The following is a 25,509-nucleotide window of genomic DNA, read 5'->3' as shown; positions in this document are numbered from 1 at the left end:
AGCAGAAAATTAGAAGCGTGCTCATTCACCGTAAAGAGATCCACACAAACAAATCGAATATGGAAATCAATTGGTAAACTATGTAAAATACATGAGCGTTTCTGGAATAGAGCTTCTGTTAAAATTCAGTTAGGTGTTCTGTAAATATAATACCATTACATCAAGCTCTAGGATCGTCGAACTTGCATAATGCGGTTTTTATTACTTGTCATTTGAAAGGTAATAAGTTTTGGCAAAATGTATGGTTCTTTGTTTCTGAAAGACAAGGAATGGTATTTTATCACATCATATGAAATTGAAAAATTAATACTGCTAATACTACTAATAGTCCAATATCAATTTGTTTCTTATCAACTAATACTTTGTATAGTACAGTGTCATGCTCTATTACGTTTTGGAAGTCTATAGTAGAGCCCAAGCAGAGATTTCTGGATTTACTAAAATGCGACAAATTAATATATAGGGAGATACACTCGTAATTGAGAATTGTGCAGATGAACTAGTAAGTGCGCTGTGCAAACTCTTTTCTCTATCATATAAAAGAGGTCTCTTTCCTGCAAACTAAAAAGTTGCTTGGGTTCAACTCATACTAAGAAAAAAATACGGTTCTCAATCACAACCGTTCAATTGCTTTGGTTCCAGCCATTGCTAAGGTCATTAACCAGCAAATCTTGAGATATCTTGAGTCTGCTATCATCAGCGACAATCCGTAAACATAGATCAACCAGAGACCTCCTGGGCTATGTCACAACGTATGTATGAGAGTATAGAGAAATATGTGGAATTTAGAGCAATCGCACTTGACATATCGAAGGCTTTTGACAGGGTTTGGCAGGACAACTTTCTCAATAAATTAAGTTCGTACGGTTTGTCGTCCTCACATATAGGCTTGCTCAGTAGCTTCCTCAAATACCGATCCATCTAGGTCGCTATCGATGGACAAACCTCAGAAAAGTTTGAGGTCAACACCCCAGGGATGCATCTTGTCATCACCACTAATTTCAATTTAGAAAACATTCTGGAATAGTGGAAGCAATCTGATTGAGTTTAATGTAGCAAAGACCCAGACCCTTGTTGACTGTTGTGTTAGGTTAGGTTAGGACTGTTGGCAACTACTAAGGCACGTCTTTCCCGAGCACTACAATGTACGAAGTTCAAGATTAATTATCCGCAGCTACCTCCACACGGCAGGCACCACTCCAACTACTTGTGCTTGCTTATTAGATAAAAAAACCTTCTACCCGGTTAAGTACCTGTACCAGATATGAAAGATCAAATTAGTAAAAAAAATGTTCTTCAAAATTTCTCGAGCGTGTCACATTATGGTACGGAGTGTAAATTACATGTCAAAAAGTGTTTATTCGTCTAATCTGACAATTTGAGAGTGACATGACGATGATCAATGAGTGTAGCTGCGTGATGCCTACGTTCCCCTCTCTATTACTCTTTCACCCCGTCTCCACTCTGGTTTTTGTTGTTATGACGCCATCACAGCTAATCACAGATCAGCGGATTAATATAGAATCAATTCCTAATCAGTTGATAACACATTTAGGATCAATGTTATGCGCATGTTTGATAAGGAACCTATCCAGGATGCTGATTTACCGTGAATGATTTAGAGACCACAAGTCTATCAATCGTGTCGTTTCTGGTTCCTTTAAAATTTTGTTTTTAGTATTTTAATAAAGTGAAGATTGTTTTTAAATATATAGATGTAAAAAAATTCAAATTGATTGTGAGAATATATTTTTTATTTACAAAATGTTTATTTTATTCACTGAAAAGTATTTTCAATAGATAAATCAATGATTTTATTCACATTTCTTCACCCCTTGAATTTATCCAATTTATGCTCAGTTGTGTGCCCAGTGCTTTTAATTTACGGAAATTAATCACTTATAATGGAATAAATATGAGGTTTTTTCTCTCAGTTGCTCACATTCATGCTACTAGTACGTGCTTATAACAATAAAATAAAATGGCACTAGTTCGTGAGAAATATTTTTTTTAATTTCTTATAAATACAAGTAATCCACCTAAAAACAAATACTTCTTTTTGCACGCTATTTCTTGAGCTTTACAATTAATTAAGTTCAATGATTTGAAAAAATTAAGAGAATCTATTTTTGTCAGATTAGGCGAATCCCTTAGATAATCGTCAGATTTTGGAACATCACGTCTATGACACAAAGATGAACCATGTATATCTCAATCGGACGCTCTTTAATACAGTCATGTCAAAGATATGGCCCGAGGACCGCTTCCGGCCCCTGGGCCGTATCAATAAGGCCCGCCATCGCAATGTGTAACAGGAAGAAGAATCATATTTTCTAGAGCTTTTACACTTCATTCGATTCCTCTACGGATGTTTTAAATTCTCGTACACTCAAGTCAACGGATGTTTATAGGCGGAAATATCCTATTATTTTTGTTGAGAACGATAGAATCTTCCACGCGCTTCGAGTCTATACTAGAACCTTCCATAATCATATAAAACAAGTGCATCGGCGCGACGTGAGTCAGTTGAGTCGAGTAATCGAAGCGATGCGGTTGGAGAAGGATTTTAATTGTACTGGGAAGTAGTGATTGTAAAGGTATTTGTGCATATCGTGCGCATGTGATATCCATAATTGTTGTACCGAGTTCCATAATTGTTACAAGTTTGGCATAATGTCACAAAAACGTGAAGTTCATAGTGAGTTTTTCAGTCTAAATGGAAAATTGCATATTTTTTCATAGAATGGAAAGGTAAACCACTGTGTTTGATTTGTAATCGAACAGTTGCTGTTTGTAAGAAGTTTAATTTGACGACACACTATGATACGAATAATTAGTCAAAATTCGATTGTTAAACTGAAAAAATACATTGTCATCTTCAAAATCTAAATTTCAAAGTCAACAATCGACGTTTACTATTTCATTCAAGTTTTATTGCATTAAAAATCGCGAAAATATCAGAACCTTTTACTGATGGTGATTTTTTAATGACTGTATGTTGAAAGTTGCCGATGTTTCATTTCCATCTCAAAAGTCAAAAATTCAAAATATTCTGCTCCCAAGAAACACTGTTGCTTCAAGAATAAATGATTTATCACAAAATTCAGTTCTTCAACTGAAGGAGAAAATTAAGGAATTCACTGGCTGTTAGCGAGAGCACTGATCCTGTTAATAAAGCCCAACTTGCTGTTTTTATACGAGGCATAACAGTAACTTTAAAATAACTGAGGAACTATTAAAGTGCGTTTCATTGACACGTACTACAACAGCAAATGATATTTATTTTGCAATTGAGCATTTGATAGCAGAATATGAACTCGACTGGAATATATTTAGAGCACAACTACGGATGGCGCTCCTGCCATAACTGGTAAACACTCGGGCGTTTTAACTAAATTAATACAGAAAACATGAGGGAATTTTGTGTGATTTCACTATATAATTTATCAGGAATCATTGGCATCTAAACATTTAAAAATGGACCATGTCATGCAACCTATAATTAAAATTGTAAATTTTATAAGGAGCAGAGGACAGTTCAGCCAATTTTTCAAGATTTGGATGAAAAGTTTTCTGATGTCCTTTATTTCACCGAAGTTCGTTGGCTCAATCGATGAGTAGTTTTGGAAAGATTTCTTGCATTACGTGATCTTTTTCAAGCTTTCATGCTAGAAAAAGGCAAACCAATTGATTATGACAATGAATGGTGGATTGATTGTGCCTTTTTGGTAGATATGAATAAATACTTGACTGATCTGAATATAAAGTTACAGGGTAAAAATCTGATTGTCACTCAAAGGTATTCATACAAGCCTTTGAAACAAAGTTGAGGTTGTGGAAAAATCAGGTGAAAAATCAAATTTTGGACCATTTCCCTAATCTAAAATTATTTGGCACAGTGAACCAAAGAAAATTGGAGGAATATTCTTAAATTCTGCAAAATTTGATTACGGAATTCAACAATCGTTTTGAAGACTTTCACAAAATGAATGAAATGGAATTCCCAATTTTTAACCATCTATTCAATTTTGGAGCTTCACAGGCACCAGTTCATTTGCAAATTGGACTTGATATATCATCAATCGGACAATATTTTGAAAGGAAAATTCAATGAGATTAACGCTCTTACATTTTATATACAATATTTCAAGAGTTTGGATAATTACCAGGAATTAAAAAAGCATGCAGTACGCAATCTCTGTATGTTTGTTAGCACCTATTCATGTGAGTAGATGTTTTCTGTGATAAAAATAAATAAGAACAAACATCACACAAGACTTAAGAATTAACATCTTCAATCAATTCTCAAAGGAACTACAACGAATATGATATCTGACATCAATGAGCTTGTCAAAAACAAGAGACGTCAGGTATCTGGTTCCTCAAGCTCAACATAATTACCTACCATCTTTTATAACTTTGATATGATTTTTAACAACTGTAATAATACAGTTTTTTTTATTTTCAAACTGGCCCACCTGCGAATTCAAAATTCAAAATTTAATATACGCAAAATTGAGTTTGATATCTCTGCTTCAGTATTTCAAAATGGATTTTTTTGTACATCATAATAATGATGGGTTTCACTTAATTTTTTCTCGATTTTCAACCCTTATGCATAACCACCCTTATCTTGCAAACGATCAGCTCATTGTTGATAGATACAAAAACCATATGAATACTGTGTGGTGCTTTCAAGACGAGCTGAATGCAACGAAAGTTGTTCGCGAAAGTAAATGGTTCCCTATTGTTTTGTGTGCAAGCTATCACCGTTGCTGAAATAGTTTAATAAGTATCAGTAATTCACCATAGTGTGTATCAAAAACAAACTGATTGCTAAATGAATTACGACGCCAGGAGATAACACTTTTGTCCACCTCACAAAATATGGAAAAAGTGCGTAAAAAATTGGTTAATACGCATCCGTGTATTAATGGAGAATGTTTTCAAAACCAACTCATTTCGTTTCGATCATGATTACTTGTTTTTCCATTGTTAGCTAAAAATATAAATAGCATCCTTCATATCAGAGAAATTAACATGGCAAGTAATCTGCTGCCGGAAAATATAACACGTGATTATTTGAAAACAAACTGATCTATATTGGCAGCTGATCTATTTTTACACATCGACAGAGAAGATGCTATTTAAAAATAATATGAGTTCAAAAAACTATTAATTTTACATAATGTATATGCTTACATACACTGACATTATTTTTCCTGTCCTAAAGAATTTGAAATTGATTATTGCAAATTTTTGATAAATAAATTTGAAATAAATTTTCTCAAGTCACTAGTATGGCACTTAATAATGAGAAAATTTAATACCAAAAATGCAATTCAAAAATTGTTATACTTTTTAATAGATAGACCCCAAAACTGTCCAGTAAATAATTATGGAAAATATTAAAGGTTATGTAAAGTTTTTGTAAAAAGTAACAGTGAATTGTATCCAGTTAGTAAGTATCCAGTATCTAGAAGAAAGTTCACATTTAAAATATATTTTTGAGAAAAGTAAGGATTGAATAAGGATTCCTTGGGAATTGCCTATGACGATATTTTCCGTGATGGCTGTTATCTCGTGACGGATATTTTCTTTTAATGATGCCAGGGAAGTTGGTTTGTTAGCGTAAGCTTTAGATTTGGCATAACTTTACAGAAAAAAATACATCAGTACTGAATTAGGACTCCGTGGAGGCCAACTTATGTCACCTCTCCTGGAAATCAATTTGACAGGGAAAATTTGACGAACTCGTGTCAGAAACCTATTGGATGTATGTGAAGTTGCTTCGTTTAGCTGGAACCATGTTCTTTGGTGATTAAAACGTTGCAGTCCAGGCACGAAGAAATGTAATGGTTTCTGTTTTTTATGTTTTGGATTGGTTGCACTCCAGTAGCGACAATTTTGTTTGTTGACGTATCCATTAAGATTAAAATGAGCTTCATCTGAAAATAAAACGTTGGTATATATTGGAAAGTGCTCAATCATCTGGCTTACAAAGTCAAGCTAACCTAACCTAACTAGTATCCTGAGGCTTCAATTCTTACACTTATTGAATTTTGTAATTGAGGAGCTCCAAATCTTTTTTCAGAACAGATAAGTCAAGCTCGTCACGAACAATGTCTATATTTTAAAATTATCTAGAAAACCTCGAATTTTGGTGTATTCAGTTTTGATCTGGTCTCTTCAAACTGATCTATTCTCTAATCAGTCGAGCGCCTAGCACATTATTGTTATATTTTTTCTATGCGCTATTGTCGCCGAGTTACCGTTTTTGTAGAGCTCACGCACGAACAACGCTCCATAGTGACTAAATTTCCAAAAGCTAGACTACCGATTGACATACATTCCGCGACCCTCTAGGTAGAGGTGCTCACGCAATAAGCGATACAAAAGTGAACTTACTTTTTGGACCTCTTGTATTCATAAAAAAAACTTAATTGATCTTTCTGATGGATGATAAGGTCAATTGATATTGTCCTAAAACTGCTCAGAAGATGACCATAACTAACTTTTTGCTAAATTTTGCAAAAAAGTGAATAGGATCCAATAACATCATGGAATGAAACGACTGTAGTTATACGGAATCACAAATTCAATAAGAAACAAGACAGTTAGGTAAATTCAATGATCAAGGAAATTTATCACATTTTCGTGTTTGCCCATTTAATTTCATTTCTTTTTATCACTTGATATAACTTTTTTCTGACCATAGTTTCATAGTCACCACATACGCTAATTCCAATTCTTAAAAAAAACTTGCAATCTAAACAGTAATGTTTGTCCCTTTTTTTAAAACGCTAGTAGCGTGTATTTCTGCCTCTGGATGTAATTGTTGCTAACTAACATTCTCCTGGGCGTGCTTGCTGGGCTGGATCAATCTCTAAAGTCCATCTCTACACCTTCTTGCTTATTTTCTACCACTACCTTCTGTTTCCTGTCTTTTCTTTGGTCGGCGACGCTTTTGTCTTCCATTGGGATTCCATTGCATCGTATTGTATGCCATGAAATTTGTTTCTTCCCTTCATAAATGCGCCAACCACTTAACTCGCTGAACTTTGATATTTTTCATAGCATCTTCGTCGTTGACTTCGTTAGTTATTTCTCGGATTGCTCTAATCCTATATTTTCATTAAATTTTGCTCTATTTATCTTTCCGTTCTGCTCAATTTTTTTTAATTCTTTCTTATTAATGTCATTGTTTAAGTTGAGTATATAATCGTTTTAATATTTATTGCAATTATTGCTAATTTCACACCACCAATTTTTATGAATGATGTTTTATTGGAGATTAGTATACATCATTTTGTATGAATCTTCACGATTCAAATTTCCTTTGAAAATATGTCAGATATTGAGAGAATGAGAGGTATTTGAATCCGAATTAAAGTTTTGTTTAGATAGTTCACATCAGTGTTTGTATTAAAATCTATTCCTAGTTAATTGACGTGCTTGAAAACTCATAAATCTAAAATAAAATATTCTAATCCAACTTCACAATATTTTATCAACAAAAATGTGATGTATAGAGTAGCGCCAAAATTTTTTGCTTCTGATTATATAGATTCTTTCAAGATTTTTTAGTCAAACAAAGCAAATTAAACGACAAAATAAGGAGTGCGGAAATATGGCAACGAAATGGAGTAAGATGAACAATAACAAGGAAACTAGAAAACATGACAAAACACAGGTTGCCAAAACGAATACTAAAATGAGAGTCTCCAGGGAGAAGACATATAAGACGACAAATTTACGATGGAAATCATACAATGGACACGCGATGATAGATAGAGAAATACTGTAATAAAAGGAAACTGTGGAAGGCAAGAATAGCGAATTCATAAGTAAAAGAAGATTCTTTTATTACAAGTAAATACTGCTATTCTATTGAGAATTGTAGCCGCTCAAATTGAGCTCTTTTGACCCTGTATTTTTTATTGGGTGGTCAGCTCACATTTTATTTGCCCTATTTAATTACAGATTATCACTTATTTTTAAAGCCTCGACTATTGTTCTCTATTTTTCTCTGTCCTTCATCTGTTTCTCCTAGTCACATACTTCTAGATTTTGCGTATCTTGCAATCTTTTCGCGTTCAGTCTCCGTTCTGTAATTTTCCTTGTAGCCGTAGCTTTACCATTCTTATCCTTTTTGCTGCAATTCTATGCACGATATCCTTATTTTCTAATATATTCTTGATTCTTGATCCATAGTCCATATATATCATATATCCTCAGTTGCTTTTTATCCATATTTGTTAGTTCCATACTTTCCCCGGCGTATTTAACAACTGGTTTTATCGCAGTCTTGTAGACACTTAATTTGGTTGTTCTGCTAACTCTGCAATTTTGTATTTATTATATGCCCTATATCCCGCATGAATTCATTCGTCGACTAGTTCGAAGATGAGGTCATTTATCGTCACTGTTTCTTGTTTGTGAACTTTCTTCTTTCTTTCAATTTTGTCTTTTTCTGATCTATTTTCAATCTTCTTTTACCTGCTTTTCTTACAATTTTCTCCAATGTGTTCTCTAGATTTTTTCGGTCTCTTGCTAATAGAGTTAAATGATACTTCCATCGATATTACATTCCTTTCTTTCATTATGACCAAGATTGGATAGAGTACTCTGCAAAATGTGAATTGATTCTGATTTGTAACAGTCATAAAGCAATAGCAAAAGTTTTGCGCAATTATGACTAAGGCTGTCATAAATATTCTGTCCAGTTTTCATTTCTTTAACTCTAAAGAGACAGGTGCGGAACGATCTTTAAAATCCCAACAGGATCTTATCTAACAGGTACTAACTTTTTGTCCTAAAAGTCTTTTCAGCGGGTTTCAATCGAAAATTGCTCCTAGAATGTTACAAGGCATGAAATTAGCTTGTTGGCAAAAGGCAGTAGAACAGTTTTAAATCCCTGATGATACAGGTCTTAGGGCAATGAACTTGCTAACGACGTGATTAAGATAGGAGCTAAGGGGTGAATAAAAACCTTCTTAAGTTAGATAAAAACCTTAGACTAGGCGTCGGAATGAGAATAGAGAAGTGAACTTCTGTAACTACCAAAGTTTTATGAATCCTACGATTCCACCTAGTGGGCAGCCTTACTTCAAAGACAACTAAGAGGACTGTAAAGAGATTAATCAGGCAATAAGACTTTCTTTTAAACAGTAATAAAAAAAAGAATTAAGAAAATTTGAACTGCTAATCAAATAAATTGAAGTAATTTGTTCTTTCTAATTATTCTTGTCAGAAAAATGGTACCGAAAAGTTACATTATGGGTAACTAAGCGATAGTTCTGGTTATAAATAATCGAAAATTTCTAATTGTTTAAAGTTGATGGCTTAAAATTTTGAAAGAAACTAAGGTAGTTTCATTGATATATGAATATGTATAATACGTCATAAGTGGCTTAGATTTTTCCCTGTAAAATATTCAATTTGCCCTTGGTTATCTACAATCTAGGGCTAGCTATGTAATTAACTTCTCAGTAAATATCCCGGCTGATTAAAAAATCTGTTCGCGTTAAAAAACGGTAATTGGGTTAATCCCCAGTTGTTTAACCGTCGATTGATTTTTCGGAGCAACTACAATCAACTAATTGAGTTCTGCTCCGTATAATTGTATAAAGTCCTGTAGATCAAACTCGAAACGGCAGCGTTAATTTACAATCTCTCTAACATCTATTTATTTTACAGAAAATTGTAACTTATACGGATTGGCAAGATTGATTGTGATACGCTGAACGGTGTCGTGCAGCACTGGTGATAACTGGATTATTTGGCACTGAATCGAGAGTCAATTTAATTGATATTGTGATGAAAAGTTACTCAACTATGAACACTGAACAAACGCCTACGGTGCTAGGATTTAAAGTGAACTAAATCAATTTTGTCTCATACCCTTCAATATTTTGAAGGTAATAACAATCATCAAAATAATAAATGGAAAGTGGTTGCGATAATACTAATATATAAAAAACTCAATCGCGAAATGCTCAATTTAGAAAGTAATTATTGACATTATCAAGACTATTTACAATAACTCCGATATAAAATTCAGCAAGTCCGGGAAGTTATCATTAAGGTACTCGATTAGATATTCTTGACTCGGCTGCTTCGTCGCCTCGTCCATAAACAGCTATCTCGTACCGTACTAAATCACTACCCGGTCTTATAACGTGAAAAACTATTTCATTTAGGGGATATTTAATAAGATCGAAAAAATTTCAAGGGGATTGAATTTGTCCTATATATTTTCCTTGTATAAAGGTTCAAGGAATCAATCAAGAGGAATTCGTGTCATTCTCTCATTCGCAAGTATATTTACCACAACAATGAAAGACAAAAGAGCAGCACTTGGAAGATTTAAGTGACGAATAACCAGGATTATGGAAAAGAAGTTCATGTCTGAATAATATGATTACCATGAGACAAGTTATAGAGAAAACAAAGCCAGGAGCATTGAAAAACAAAAGATTTTAATTTGGGGAAAGCATATGATAATGTGCACAGGAGACAAACATGAAAAGCTATGGGAACAGTGAACTTCATAGAGAATTGGAATGATAAAGAGATAAGATTATATACAGAGACACAAATTAAAATGGACAATAAATTAACAGAGCAAACGGAATAAAGACGGATTAGAAAACGTGGGAGGAGGAGGATACAGGGTTGTTGCCTCCACTACTATTCGAGAATGAGCTATTTTTGAGCAGCAAAAAAAGACATGGATAATATGCCGAAGAAGCTGAGAGAAGAATATTAATTACGGACCCTTAATATTTATATATACCTATTAGATAAATAGAACTGAATACCTTTGTATTTAATTGGTTTCCCCACACTGCGTGAACATTTTATGCGAGTCATCTCTCCTTCAAATTTTCTGTCCACTGTTTCTGTTGTTTGAGAATCGTTGTGATATATCTACAATTCATAACGCATGTCAACACTATGTTGATAGACACAATTCGACTTTGTTTTCGATAATGTCGAACGATTGTTGATGTGTCCCCCGATTTTGTCGAACCATGTCGTGTCAAAACCCGAATCAAGTCGGTCCGGACCAAAGGCAGTCGAATCGAAAACAGTGTGGACGTGTCGAATTGAAAGTACTTCACTATACTATTTGATAAATATTAGTCGACACGTTCACATCTACTGGCCAATATGGACAGGTCGAAAGTCAAACCATTTTTTAAGCTCCATTATCACAGTTTTCGATTCAACATCGCTTGTTTATACGAGTGATCTCCAACAATTTTGTGTGCCGATTGAATTCCTAAAGTCTTCTCGATTTCGTCATAGAGTTCTTGATCTTCATCCGATCCGATTCCTGAAATGTTTCTAACTTCCTCATGGATCACTTAATTTCGTTTAACAGTTTTCTCAGAGTTCCAATGTTTTCTAGGGTAACTGCAATGGGAAGATGGCCAAGATGAGGTTTGTTTCCCAATATTGTTCTTTCCCTTCAAAATTCTGCATACCAATTAAATATTGGGCAAAAAATTACACCTAAGATTGATCAAGATCCCCTTGTTGTAGGAATAATCGCGCGAAAGTCGATTGAGTTCTATTTTAGCAGAAACTTTCACAAACTGCGTTAATTTGAAGCGCCGTTGTGTAAGGTGTATCAACTACAGGATTATTGCTGGAGTACCGCTTTATTCTAATCAAGAAATCCATATGTCTACTGACATGCAATTTTTCCTACTTCTGACTGCAATGGCCAACGTTTTTACCACTGCCACGGGGCGTGAATTCCATCCGCTCTTTGGAGTAAACCACGTCAGTTCATGCAAATTTGCGTTTCTGTAATATTTATTCATTAAAGATTTTCAGAACCACCATTCTCTTCCTAACGAAAAACGATGTAACCAAAATTTATTTCAGTTTTTCTTCCTTTTGCAGTTTTTTATACAAATGATACGATTCTCTTTGGATGAAAATGCTACTGTTGATATATTTTGAAAGTAAAATTGATCCTGAACATGTTAATGATTTAGAACCAAACATGGTTAAAGAGGATTGTTGTTCTTGAAAGCTCCTTAACTTTAAGTTTTTCTTCTTTTCACTTGAGGTTGAAGTTACTTAAATTTAATTTTGATGAAATTGAATACCCTTGAGTTGGAGAGAAAAATTCACTGAAACGCCCTCTAGAATTTTTTCTTTTTTTCCAAAATGTACGTTAAAATATCAAATTGAATAAATAAAATTTCCATTTCCATCAACATACATCAAATACGAAAATGAAATATATCAATAAATTGAAGGTTGCATTAGAGGATATTTCGTGTCAAGTGTTATAGCACAATTAGAAGTGGAAGATCTTGAGGAAACTGTCTTATGAAAAATTGAAATAGATATTTCATTCTTTTTCCGTTATGTAGATGATTGCAGTATTGCCGTTACAAAAAATTGACAAATTAACAAATTGAAAATATAAATAATTCTTATAATGAAAAACTTCAATTCACAATCGAAATCGAACAAAATAATAAAAAAGATCAGTTATAATCAGTTTAGCTGATAGATCTATCAAAATATCACTTCCAGAATCTAGAGGTTTAGCTATTCAAAAAGCAGAAACTGTATTGAAAGTATCAAAAAGCATGAATTCAATTATAAAGATTCAAAAATTCTTGAAACGTAATGAACTACGCTAAAAAGAGAATTCTTAGAAATAGCTCACCGAACGAGGAAGTTATCAATGATAAAAAAATACCAAAAATTGTGAAATTAGAAGTTAAACAATAATCAGTTAGTGTAACAATAGAAATATATATTTCTCAAATTTCTCATTTCTTAGACCTTTTGATATATCTATGTTTCTAAATGTTCTTGATCTTATTTGTTAAAAATACTAATTTTGAAACAGAAGAGACTTAAGGTCAAGAACATTTAGAAACATGAATGAATAGGACACACTGCATCTAAGACAAACTATATAATATAAACAAATAAGAACATTGTCATATAAAACAGAATAACAATGAAAAAGTTATTTGATACAATTAATACATACACATATAAGTAAAAACCTGTGCAACATACATTTTTAAATTATTAAATGTCAGTCAAAAGATAAACTACAAATATACATACGAAGTCTGGTTATTAAATAACGAGACTGGTTACGAAAAATGGTTCTATTATAAAAATTATTCTACATTCGAATGCTCCCCTTCAATATACTTCCTTCCCCTTGTCACACACCTTTCCATACGTTTTTTCCATTGATCGAAGCAGTGCTGGAAGTCTCCTTTGATGAAGACCTTTAGGAGCTCCGCCGTTTTTTGCTTTACCGCTTCCATCGACTCAAATCGGGTCCCTTTCAAAGCAGATCTTTTTCCAACCTTTCAAGGAAATCTGAGCAGACCCGTTGACGCAAAAGCTTTTAGTCAGGAGTCAGATTTTTTAGCGCCAACTTTGCCCAGACTTTTGTCATGTGTAATTCTACGTGTAAAAATTTTTTAACCGTTTCTCTATCGGCGTTTACAGCTTCGGCAATCATCCGGATGCTTAATCGACGATAAGAACGCACAATTTGGTTGATTTTGGTCACTGGTTGAGTTGAAACAGTTACAGGGTGACCTGGGTGCTGGTCATCTTCCGTAATCTCTCGGCCCTCACTAAAGCCCTTACACCACTAAAAAACACGCGCATGAGATGAAGAATTGTCCCAATAGGCATCTCAGAACAATTTATAGCATTCAGTCGGAGGTTTTTTCAACTTAACTGGGAATTTGAGATTGATGCAGCACGAGAAACAAACACGTTCGTTTCAAACTGCTACTGCCCAAATACTATAATAGTGAGGAAAACGTGTATGGGACGTGCATAGAGAAGACATCTAGATACCCAACGCACTATTCGTTTTTCTCTCCACCCGTCTAGCGCGCCCTCTAGGTACGCAGTGTCGTTATTGAATAGCCAAACCTCGTATTCGACACGAATAGATAACTCTGTTGGGATACATTCATCAGTGAATGAATACTTCCAAACTTCTCCAATATTAACAAAAGCATGAGCGGTGAAACCGGTTGGAATTATTTTAATTATTACCATCAAGTACGAGTCCGGTCTGACATTCAAAATATTGAAATGTTGGCATTTTAAAAAACTCTTGGACAGTTTCCTTTTGAGTCTTCAACTGTCAACACAAATCAAAATTAATTTTTAATGTTAAAACAGATTCATATTTTGACTTTATTTTAATTTGATATTCATGATGTAGGTGATCTCTGTTGATTGAAATAAACAAGCAAATTGTCAGCGTAAAATCATATTTTGATAAAGACCACAACAGGTTGCAACGTCAAATTATTATCTGCCGTTAAAAAATTATAAAAAAAAACTGATCAAGATGATTTAGAAACATAATAATATTTATTTGATATCATTTGATATCATAATGGGAACTAATCTAACTGCAAATTTATTTTGGTTCAATCGACATTACAATAGTTTACAGTGATGTTATCTTACTGAAATTCGCTTTTGTGTATTCATCATTGGATGATTTATTATTTTTTACACTACCATCAACTGTTGTTGCTGTTTCTTCCGTAACGATTATTGTTTTACCAAATGTTTTTCTATCATTCCTTCTATGATAAATAACTATTTTCAAATCATTATTATTCTCAATTGAAATACGTTTATGGAAACGCTTTGGTATTTTTACATGCTTTCGTGTATTTTTAGTACTTTCAGTACAAATAAAGCTGTCGGTATTTTTAAATCTATCAGTTAATACTCGATGGTGAGAAGAAGCTTTATCATCGCCGTGATATATTTTCCTCGATTTCGGTTTCTCAATTTTACTATTTAAATAAAACGGACAACTGAATCCTCGCCTGTCTTTCATATTTTTAAAATTACCAACAACTCGCTGTTCAGATAGTGAGTATTTTTTATTAGTTCTTGGTGAGAGAATGAAATAATTATCTCCACCAATTGTAGACGTGCAGCTAGTGTGGTAATTACTATTGATATATTCGCTTGTTGTAAGACCATTATATAAATTAAACTCTTCAGATGAGAGCTTCCTCAATTTGAAAAATACATCGTTGTCGGTTTGTGTTCCTTTTAGTTCGACAGGAAAACCATTTCTTGCTTTAAAGTTGTACAATCCGAAGTTTTCTGATTCGCATTCGCTGGAATTTTTTTTTCGTTTGTATAACACTTTTGTGTATATTTGATTTTTGTTTCGTGTTCGGTTTTCTGTGGCGTGTGTTTCACTCTTTGAATTTAAATATTTTACGAAAAATATGGGAACACTCGGCATTTTTCATTCGAAATATATTAACTATTTTGATATCTTTCTGACATAACTATAACTGACAAGCCAATATAGATCCAATACAAAAATTATTGTCATCAATCAAATGATTGAATTAAGTAACTGTCGATCAAATGGACCTCTTTCTTAATGTCACTAATAACGAAGATGAGAGAATACAAACTTCATACAGTTTCTCTTTTAAACATCCAGTAAAATTACAGTGCTTTTAATCTAAAATCCCCACCAGTAACCCAGTCAATAATAGTCACAAATCAACGCTATTCTGACTGACATAACGAGCTTTATCGAGCTTATTTCTGATCATTTCTTGTATGGTATTTTTGTTTTTACACTTTATTATTGAGGTGAAGTTTTTCTCAAGGCTAAACTTTCTCGCTAATATTCTGGGCAAGTCCCAGGGTGGGTAATTATTTAGGAACGGTTTTGCTTTGATGATTCCGTCTTTGAACAATGCTTAGATTCAGAATCACTTTTAGTGCAGCTGTTGGACAAGATTTCATAGCCCCAGCTGCGCATAAGCAAGCCAGCCTTTGGTCTTTCTACCTTTGAGAGATTGTTCCTCGTAGTAATCGGACTAGTTCTAGTATTACCTCATATGTAATGATTGGTCTCACAATTATCATGTACACCTACCGTAGGATCTTTGGGTTACAACCCCAATTCCTTCCTGCCTTTGGTGATTAACTCTTTTCCATATTCGTTCTATAGAAGTTTACTATCTAGTGTGAGTCCCAGATATTCCTCCTTTGTTTTCCACTCGATTACGTACCCGTGTAGCTTGATAACTAAAATACTATAGTGGTTTTAATATACCTAATTACAATACTGTCGTAAATTTTAACAGTTTGAAAAAACAAAACATAACATAACATATTCATTTCATTGTTAAAGAAATATATATTTAAAAATTCCTTACTTTCATATTTAGTAACACAAATTATAACACAATTTTTTATTGACTTGAGGCGAATTTAGTACAGCAATTTCCATTCCGCTTAGGAAACAGAAACAAATTGTACGTTTTTTTATCGTGATGAACTGCATATTCATCTATCGTATATACCTTACGCCCCTTTTACATATATTGGAGCAATATATAACATATGAGTTGATACTAGCGAAATTTACCATTCCATCAAACACGCCTACTGGTGATCTTCTTTTTCTCGGTTACAACTCATATTAGACGAAAGTTGATAGAAAGAGTCGACCCTTTCTTTGAGAATTATCTTTGGTTTATTATTTTCTTATGAAATTCTCGCCCTTTCATGCGAAGTAGAAAGTAAAAATAGACCAAAGCTTTATTTTGGCCAAAACAAAACATTGAAGATGCGATTTTAGAGTATAAACTACAGCTGTATGGAGGAAACAGAAAGATATGTAAAAAACAAGGATTGAATGTCTGGCATACACAAAAAAAATGAACTAATGATGTGCGATGGTCATGGAGTAAAAGCATGGAAAAAAGGAGGTTTTAAATAAAATGGTTGGATGCGTTCTTGGAGTATGTGATAGATACACAAGTTGGAGCTGTATAGTGAAAGCAGAAAGGCATGTAAAAAACGGGAATTGAATGTCTTGCATATACAAAAATAGTAAAGTAATGATGTGCGATAATCATGAAGTGAAAGCATGAAAGAAAAAAGGAGGTTTACAAAAGAAAAATGGTTGGATATGTTTTTAGAGTATGTGATAGGTACAGAAGCTGGAGCTGTATAGTGAAAGCAGAAAGACTTGTAAAAAACGCGAATTGAATGTCTTGCATATACACAAATAATGAAGTAATGATGTGCGATAATCATGAAGTGAAAGCATGAAAGAAAAAAGGAGGTTAATAAAAGAAAAATGGTTGGATGCGTTCTTAGAGTATGTGATAGTTACAGAAGCTGGAGCTGTATAGTGAAAACAAAAAGGCATGTAAAAAACAGGGATCGGATGTTTTGCATATACAAAAATAATGAAATAATGATGTGCGATAATCATGAAGTGAAAGCATGAAAGAAACAAGGAGGTTCACAAAAGAAAAATGGTTGAATGCGTTCTTAGAACATGTGATAGTTACACAAGTTGGAGCTGTATAGTAAAAGCAGAAAGGCATGTGAAAAACAGAGATTGAATGTCTTGCGTATACAAAAATAATGAAATAATGATGTGCGATAATCATGAAGTGAAAGCATAAAAGAAACAAGGAGGTTCACAAAAGAAAAATGGTCGGATGCGTTTTCAGAGTATGTGATAGTTCCAGATGCTGGAGCTGTATAGTGAGAGCAGAAAGACATGTAAAAAACGCAAATTGAATATTTTGCATATAGAAGAAAAAATAACATGATGTGCAATGATCAAAAGGAGGTTGATAGGGGATAAAATAATCGGATGCGTTTTTAGAAGTACCGAAGCTGAAACTGTATAGTGAAAGCAGAAATATATGTGAAACACGCAAATTGAATGTCTTGCATGTACAAGAAAAAATAATGTAATGATGTGCAATTATATGAAAAGAAATAAACAAATTTTGGAAGAAGATTGTGATTAGATTCATATGTAGTGTGTAAGTTATTCTATCGATAATTATTGTGTTGTCCTATACTTCAGAAGAGAATAGTGAAACTGGTATAGGATGTGTAAAACAAATACGGAAAATGAAGACTTGTAGCATTGGAGTTCATATTTAGTTAAGAAGCTATGAGTTATTTCGGCCCGCAATCTGCTGCTTGAAAAATAATGATGATGTGAAACTATATAAGAAATAGTAGACTAAAACTCAATACCTTTAGAAGGGAATAGTGAAAACGGTTGTGGATATTGTCAAAGAAAAATAGCCACGGGTCTTGAAGTTCTATGGAACCAAATTTAAACCGAAAACTTTGAAAGAAAATAGTGCTATTTGCATATGTAGTTGGTAGGAGGAATGAGAACTGCATGAGTAAAAATAAACAAGTAGAAATCAAAACTTTCCTGAGCTAGTGAGCCTAGTGAAAGCAGTGGAACATGTGTGAAACAAGGGTACGAAAATTGAAGACTAGTAGTGCTGGTGATCATACGTAGGTAGGAAGATATTTATATTGGCCTGGAGTCTGTTGCATGAGAAGATAATATGATAATGTGAAGTTGAATAAGGAGTTAAAACCGTAACCTTTAGACGAGAATAGTAATTGTGGTGTAGGACATGGAAAGAAAAAGTCTTGAAGTTCTATGGAACCAAATTATAACCGAGAACATTTGAGGAAACCATTGCATAACTTTAAACGTAGGCATTGAATCTGTAGACTTGAAAGAATAGAAATATAATGATGTGAAACTAGATGAGTAGCTGTTAGAAAAAGAATACAAGAAAATAATGAATTTGACTTGATAGAATTTGAAATTGGACATTCTTTGCGTTGAGATTATCTCATCGCAATGCTTGTATTGAATTTCAGAATTAATCTTTATACAATTTTTTACGACTTTTATTAGGATCGATGATTATAACAGTCTTACTGTTACTCTCTTCGATTTTCACTTTATTACAATATTTGGTACAATTTTCATTATTCGACACAAGACATTTACGTTTCACATTACATTGGTAAGTTCCATCCTCAGATAGTGGAACTTTCCGAAAACATTTTTGATATGGCAAGTTTGTCAGAGTTGAAGCATTTATTTTCATTGCTTTACATGGTATATCATTCGAAGTTGGTATGATTCGATAACTAGGTTTTGGTACAACACGTGTACTATTGTTTTGAACAATATTTGTTTTTGATTCAGTTTGAGTTGCGGCGTTGAATAGAGTTGTAACATAAACCTTACCATATTTGTCGAATCCCGAATCATGTAAAATCTTAAGTAACTCTTGTAACATATTTTCGTTGGTTAATTTTTCTCGTGTATCGCTTGCCATTCTTTTTCTATTTTTACAATGAACGTTATCACAATGTTTACCTTTAACGGAATTGGATTCTGTGTGAGCCATTTTTTCGGGTTTCAAAATAGTAGGGTTTTCTACATTTTTCTGATAATTTGATTCTCTACATATATTACTTTTGGTGCATGGTGTACGTTTTTCATTACCGTAATCAATAATTTTGAGTATTTCTTCCTGAAACTTATTTGGACATATTGCACCTTTTTCCTTAGCTTTAACAATCATTTTGAGAATTTCTTTTTGAAACCTAGTTGGGCATATCTTGTATGCATGAGTACTACTCTTTTCCTGTGAATGTTTCAAACATTCTTTCTTTGATTGTATACCGTCAATGTTTTCTTTTGATTCAGCCAATTCAGAGGAACTTTTTTCATCTATGTCTGCAATGCTTTCTTCTCTTGTTGGCTCTGAAGTATCATAAAAACTATCATCAATTACAGGGGGGGCTATTTTTTTGAATTTAAATCGAACATTACTTAAATATTGAATATATTGTAGATCTTTTTCATAAGGAGTTTTTGAATGAATAGGCTGTAAATCCAATATTTTACTTGAAGATATTGGTTTTAATTCCGCTTGTAATTCCAAATCGCTGGATTCGATCTCCTTTTCGTACCTTGTAATAACATCCAATGAGAGATATTTAAGTACCGGTTCAATATCTAACTTATCTTTTTGGGCACACTGTACATCTGAAGTTTTCAATTTATGAATACATAATTTTGATTCATAGGGTTCCATTTTTCGCAATTTGTATGGAACAGGTATATATCTCGGGATATAATTGAGATCTTCGATGTAATCACGATTATTTTTGGGATTGTTTACATAAAGTTTGGATTCTTCCTGTTCTATTTTCCTAGTATCTTGAGTTTTTTGGTTTTCAAAATTATTCTCTGTTTCTTGCAATTCTACTGGATAAACTAGGTATTCTCGATCATATAAATTTCCATATTCATATTTTTTCAAGAATTTTTGGCTTTCTTTCAATTTTCTGAGTAATTGTTGAAAGGTGTACAATGTAAATTCCAGTTCATATTTTAATTTTCTTATGAGAGCTTCATTTTCAATAATATCAAAGTTATTGTGATCAACTGATGATGCCAGTTCTATTTTCCAAATGCCATCTTCTAGGTCAGTGAAATTTTTTAACGGTTTGGTATTTTCAATGTGGTTCAGATTAACAGTAATGTCTGCATTGATCTTTTCGTTAACTTGAATGCTTTTTTCTTCAGATTTGGTGTCAGTTTGGCTATTTTGATCCTTTTTCTCTGACGCTTGCACGTATTGACTACATCTATTTCTATTCTTATGAGTGAAATACGATTTGAGACTATCTTTTTTCTTATTGTATTTTCCATTTTTCAAGCCTTGATGTTTGTTAAGAAAGAGTAGAAGGTATTCATTAAATTTGCATCCATATTTCATAATTTTCACTTGAGCAAGTTGTCCATAAAAGTATTAGTTTTACATTGTGTACAACGAACATTATTTTTATTATGACGTACAATTTTGACAGTATGTCAATTTAATTATTCTTCTTTTTAGTTCGATCAGGATTTGGATATGATAACAATACCAATTACACGGTACCCACAAAAAAAACGAAATTCAACAGTTTCTTCAACATATAAATTGGGCTGGGACCGAGGTTTCATATCGAAAAACTCCTTTTAGCCTCCATCAGCCCTCAAGTTTTATAAATAATGTGTGGCGACACACCATTTGAATAGTTGTATCTATGTACCTATTGTTGTATAATATACACTGCGACCCAAAAAATCTATTGTGTCTCCCTTTCTTGCTGCGATACTGGAGAACCCAGTGTTTGCATCTTATCCATCAATCTCACTCCTTTTAAAAAGTCTATAATGTGGAATGGATCAATTGTCAGTAATTATTTTTTTTTATTATCAATCATAACGAATACATAAAAATAATTGTAATGCTGAACTTCAATAGAATAATCTCATGAAAATTAATTACTTATAACGAAATTAGACGCGTGGAGTACAAATTCAAGAACACAAACTCACACAGAGAGAGGCAGTAACCAATCACAAATGAAAGATAGAGGTAGGGTCAAAGAAATGCTTTATTGTCAAAAATCTACAATTTGTAGACGAAAGCTTGTGAAAAATAAAATTTAAAAAGAAGAAGGCACTGTATACGCCCTCAAATTATTGCGGAATGTGGGAGAAAATGATATCGATTCAATTTCAATTGGCAAGTGATTGTGCATTTTCTTAGCATTGTAAAATATTGAGCACTTAACTAATCCTGAACGTGGAGTAGGTAGGTAAAGCTCATGCTCCGGGTTTCTAAGTGGATAGCTGTGCAACGATCTTTCTGAATTCTAGAGTCAGAATTTATAATCTTTTAAACAACCTCCTGCAGTAAGCCTTGTTATTTAGTCCGAGTAAATATCTAACAGCTCTCTTTTGTAGTTTAAAGATTTGCTCGAATTAAGTCGCACCATACGTACCCCAGAAGGGAAGGGCATATCGAAGATGCGGTTCAATAAGGACATAATAAACTGTTAAGGAGGTGGATAAGTTCAGTTCAATGGTGTTGTTATTCAATGAAAAAGGCGGCAATTTATTTTCATATGATAAAACATTAGTTTTAGAAAGGTTGAGACAGAGAAGATTAGATTCGCACCATGATTTAAGGGTAATTAGATCACTATATATGGTCCTATGAAGTGCCGTGAAAATAGGGTTGCTCTAAGAAAAACAAGTGTCGCCTACAAATAAAATAGATATATTTTATCTCTGATGTCTTGTTATTTTGTCATATTATCTTTGAGTAGAAATATTTACATATCATATTTCATATCTCTTTTGCAGTTTTGTATATAAACACAATCCACGGATATGATCCTATTTGTATTCTCCTGACAAGTAGGGAGCCCTTATGTTTTGATAAAGGTCAGATCAACCCATATTAATTTTTTTTGTCGTAAAATTTACTTCATTATCTTCTCTTATACTTCATAATAATCAATTTCAAAATTTTTTTTTCTCACCATAATCTCTATTTGAAATTAATAATAACCCATTTTGCAAATGTATTTGAATTTCTATGGTTCACACTTAAAATTTTCACATTACTGTAAACCAACAAACTCATGAGTTTTGCGGGTGGTTTTTTTTTAATTTCAAATTCCAAACAAAACTAGTGTATTCTTATTAATGAATTTTTTATATTAAAATAATAATATCTGTTAATTGTTTGGTCAAGATTGGTTATAATCTTTAAATTCCATTTTTTTTTAATATACATTATTGTGCTTTGTCTTAACGATTAGTTTCATTCCTAAGGATATTTCATCCTATTTATTCACCTTTCTCCGTTTAGATTAATAAATTAAGTGGCGCCTCATTTGAGAATTTGAAAATATATCAAAATTTTTGAACATCATAAACACTACAAAATCTTGCAACGAACCCTGACAACACACATTAACATGATGAACTTAGTCGGAGTCCAAAATGTGACCTTTTAGGTTATAGTCTAGATAGGCGACGTCGTTTATGAACAGAAGAAACAAAATAGGGCCTAGTACTGAGCTTTGGGGCACTCCACATTTTATTGGATTGCAAAAAGACATCGTTGTATTAACCCTTACAAGCTGACTTCTGTTGGTAAGGTATGACTTAAACCATGCGAGATGTGCTCCCCTGAAACAGTAGTACTGCAATTTGTTAATTAAAATATTATGATTAACACAATCGAAAGCCTTGAAAAAATCACAAAAAGGTGTTACAGTGGAGTGATGGCTGTTATAGCCGTCTTAAGGCAAAGTGCCATTTTGAAATGAAACGAAAAGAAGTCGTACACATCATGGAACACATATGTTTCGCTTCGACTGAATGGTTAAATATAATGAGTTAGCAGTTGATTAGAACCCATTTTAACTTTGCGAGAAGTCGAATGATTAAAGTTTTACGTAATTAAAGTTTCTATGGACGGATTCATCTGTGCTATTTCAAATACTAGTTTCATTTTATGACGTGGTAATTCTTTTAGGTGGGAAGTCTGAGAACAGACATTTTTGAGCCAGTTGGTATAATGTTTTTATAACAGTATCATATATCAAATCACTTCTATTCAAGTCATAATTCTGTGTTTTATTTTTGCTTATTACAAATATTGGAATTTCATTCAAACTACAATGTACAAGGATTAGCCGATCTTATGAAATATTAAAGAGAGTCACTCAAAAATAATATTAAGTTAGAATGATAGTTTCATTGTTTCAGGTCGTAGCGATAATGAAAGTGGAGAGGTGAGAGGACGAAGTAGGAATACAAGAAGGGACGATCCTCGAAGGCATACCTTGGGAGGTGATCAGCAATATTTGGCGATGTCTGGCCAAGGCGGGCCTTTATCAAGGACGATGGATCTTGAGGTATGAAATATTTTCCATGATCTTAAATTCTTTGAAAATACAGTGTGTAGCAAATAAGTAGGTCATACATTCAACCACATATTCTGGGTTGAAAATAACTCCATTAAATACGTGGGAAAGTGTACCCAGAAATGTACAGTAGTTCTCAATAAGTTTCGGCAGTAGCTGATATCTTAATAAACCAATCATACTATTTTCATGGGTGATGTGTGTCAAAAAAAATCATGTCTTGGAGACGAAAAAATCGAACATGTAACGAACATGTTACAGCCAAGCGACGTAATTTTTTAACATCCTATTGACGTATTTCATAAATATATATTTGCTAGTAAATATACCTACTATATATATATATATATATATATATATATATATATATATATATATATATATAGTGATTAATATATTTTTAATTCAAATCAATTTATTAATTTACGTTAGAAATTGAACATATTTTTGTATAATATGTATTAACTAAATGTATGATATTGGAAACAACGGATGAAGGACCAGTAAGTTTCTGTCTTCTTGGTAGCTAGCTAATGTGAATTGAATTAAATCCGGTTATTTTCTTTTATGGTAAATTCGATACCTACAACATTGGACTTCATCTAATAACTATCATAAAAAAAGTAGGGTTAGATTTATTAAGAAGAAAATTAATCTGATATTAATGAGGTAAATAAGATACTTCACTTTGTCACTTCATTTCGCCACAAGCATAATGCACTACCACCAAATAAATTAAAGTCATCAACATAGGAACAAAAAAGGTACGGCAGCTAAATCTACACTACACATTTCACGAGAGACGAAGGCACGATACACTTGCATACATTTGCATTTGTATACTTGTAAATAGTCAATGACCAGCGAGCAATACCAGCATTAATACCAATGACAAACGTTTCTTATCTAGCTACACAGTATTTCGTCGAACAAAGAATTATTATCGTGGAAAATGTCTGCAAACCGCAAAATTTTTGTGTATTGACATGAGAGTGAATATAAAGAAAGCTTTTACTAATTCTAAATAAAAGCTTTCTGCCGCCAAATATATAAAACCACCCAATAAGAAGGTCAACTTGCATGTAAATTTCGGCAACACTAATTTAGTTCTGCTACTTACCAATCATGTCGTGCAATGTCAATTGCCAAGATAAACATTTTTTCCAATTTCTCAAACACTTTCATGATGTGTGTTCTGATTGGGAAAAATTTTATAAAATTCAATGCTCAACATAAAATTATCGCTTGTGTAGAGATCATTTCAATAGAAAACATTTGAAGTATAAAGCTATCCCATCTATTCCTACTTCTCATTAATGGAGATCAGACTTATGCCAAAGTTCATGACTGTATACTAAACCAAGAACATTCATTTGCTGTAATTACAGGAATAGTAGAAACTGATATTGTCGTCGAAAAGCATTGTTCATGTCTTGGTATCTGCCAATTTACCTATAGAGGAGTCATCGGAGTTTTCACATTCCATGCAGATGAAATTAGTAGTTTTGACAAACAAAAATCGTGATTTTCACTTTAGCTGGAACTGGTTAAAAAAATTTAACATCTAGGTAAATGGTAATGTATCAAGTTCATCGGAATACAATAGCCAAAATATCAATATCACAGTTTGAACACTTATAAAGAATACTTCAAATGATTTAAGATGTGTGGAATTGGAACATTTGTGTGTATAGACAAGGTACAACAAAACGATGTACTATACAGGATAAAACATTTGCTCTTTCTATATACAAAAGAAGTCTTTTCATTTCAAGAGTATTAAATTGATATAGTTTTTTGACATTTATTGGTGGACCAATCGACTGAAATATTTAAACGTAATTTAATATTTATATCCATAAA

The 25,509-nt window shown here is 33.0% G+C and overlaps 1 protein-coding gene across 15 annotated transcripts in view; it reads left to right on the top strand.

Annotated features, from left to right (window-relative positions):
• Positions 1-25,509, top strand: part of LOC130452669 (coiled-coil domain-containing protein CG32809) — a 389,513-nt gene that overhangs the window by 111,794 nt on the left and 252,210 nt on the right. For all 15 annotated transcript variants that reach the window (XM_056792043.1, XM_056792048.1, XM_056792042.1 and 12 more), the window contains one exon: positions 23,489-23,637. In XM_056792043.1, the coding sequence (XP_056648021.1) occupies positions 23,489-23,637 (149 nt within the window). The remainder of the gene's footprint in view (positions 1-23,488; positions 23,638-25,509) is intronic.

Source organism: Diorhabda sublineata, chromosome 2 (genome assembly GCF_026230105.1).
Source record: "Diorhabda sublineata isolate icDioSubl1.1 chromosome 2, icDioSubl1.1, whole genome shotgun sequence".
NCBI classification, from domain to species: Eukaryota; Metazoa; Arthropoda; class Insecta; order Coleoptera; family Chrysomelidae; genus Diorhabda; species Diorhabda sublineata.
Note: the sequence above shows the minus strand (reverse complement) of the source record. Positions and strands in the feature narration are given on the sequence as shown.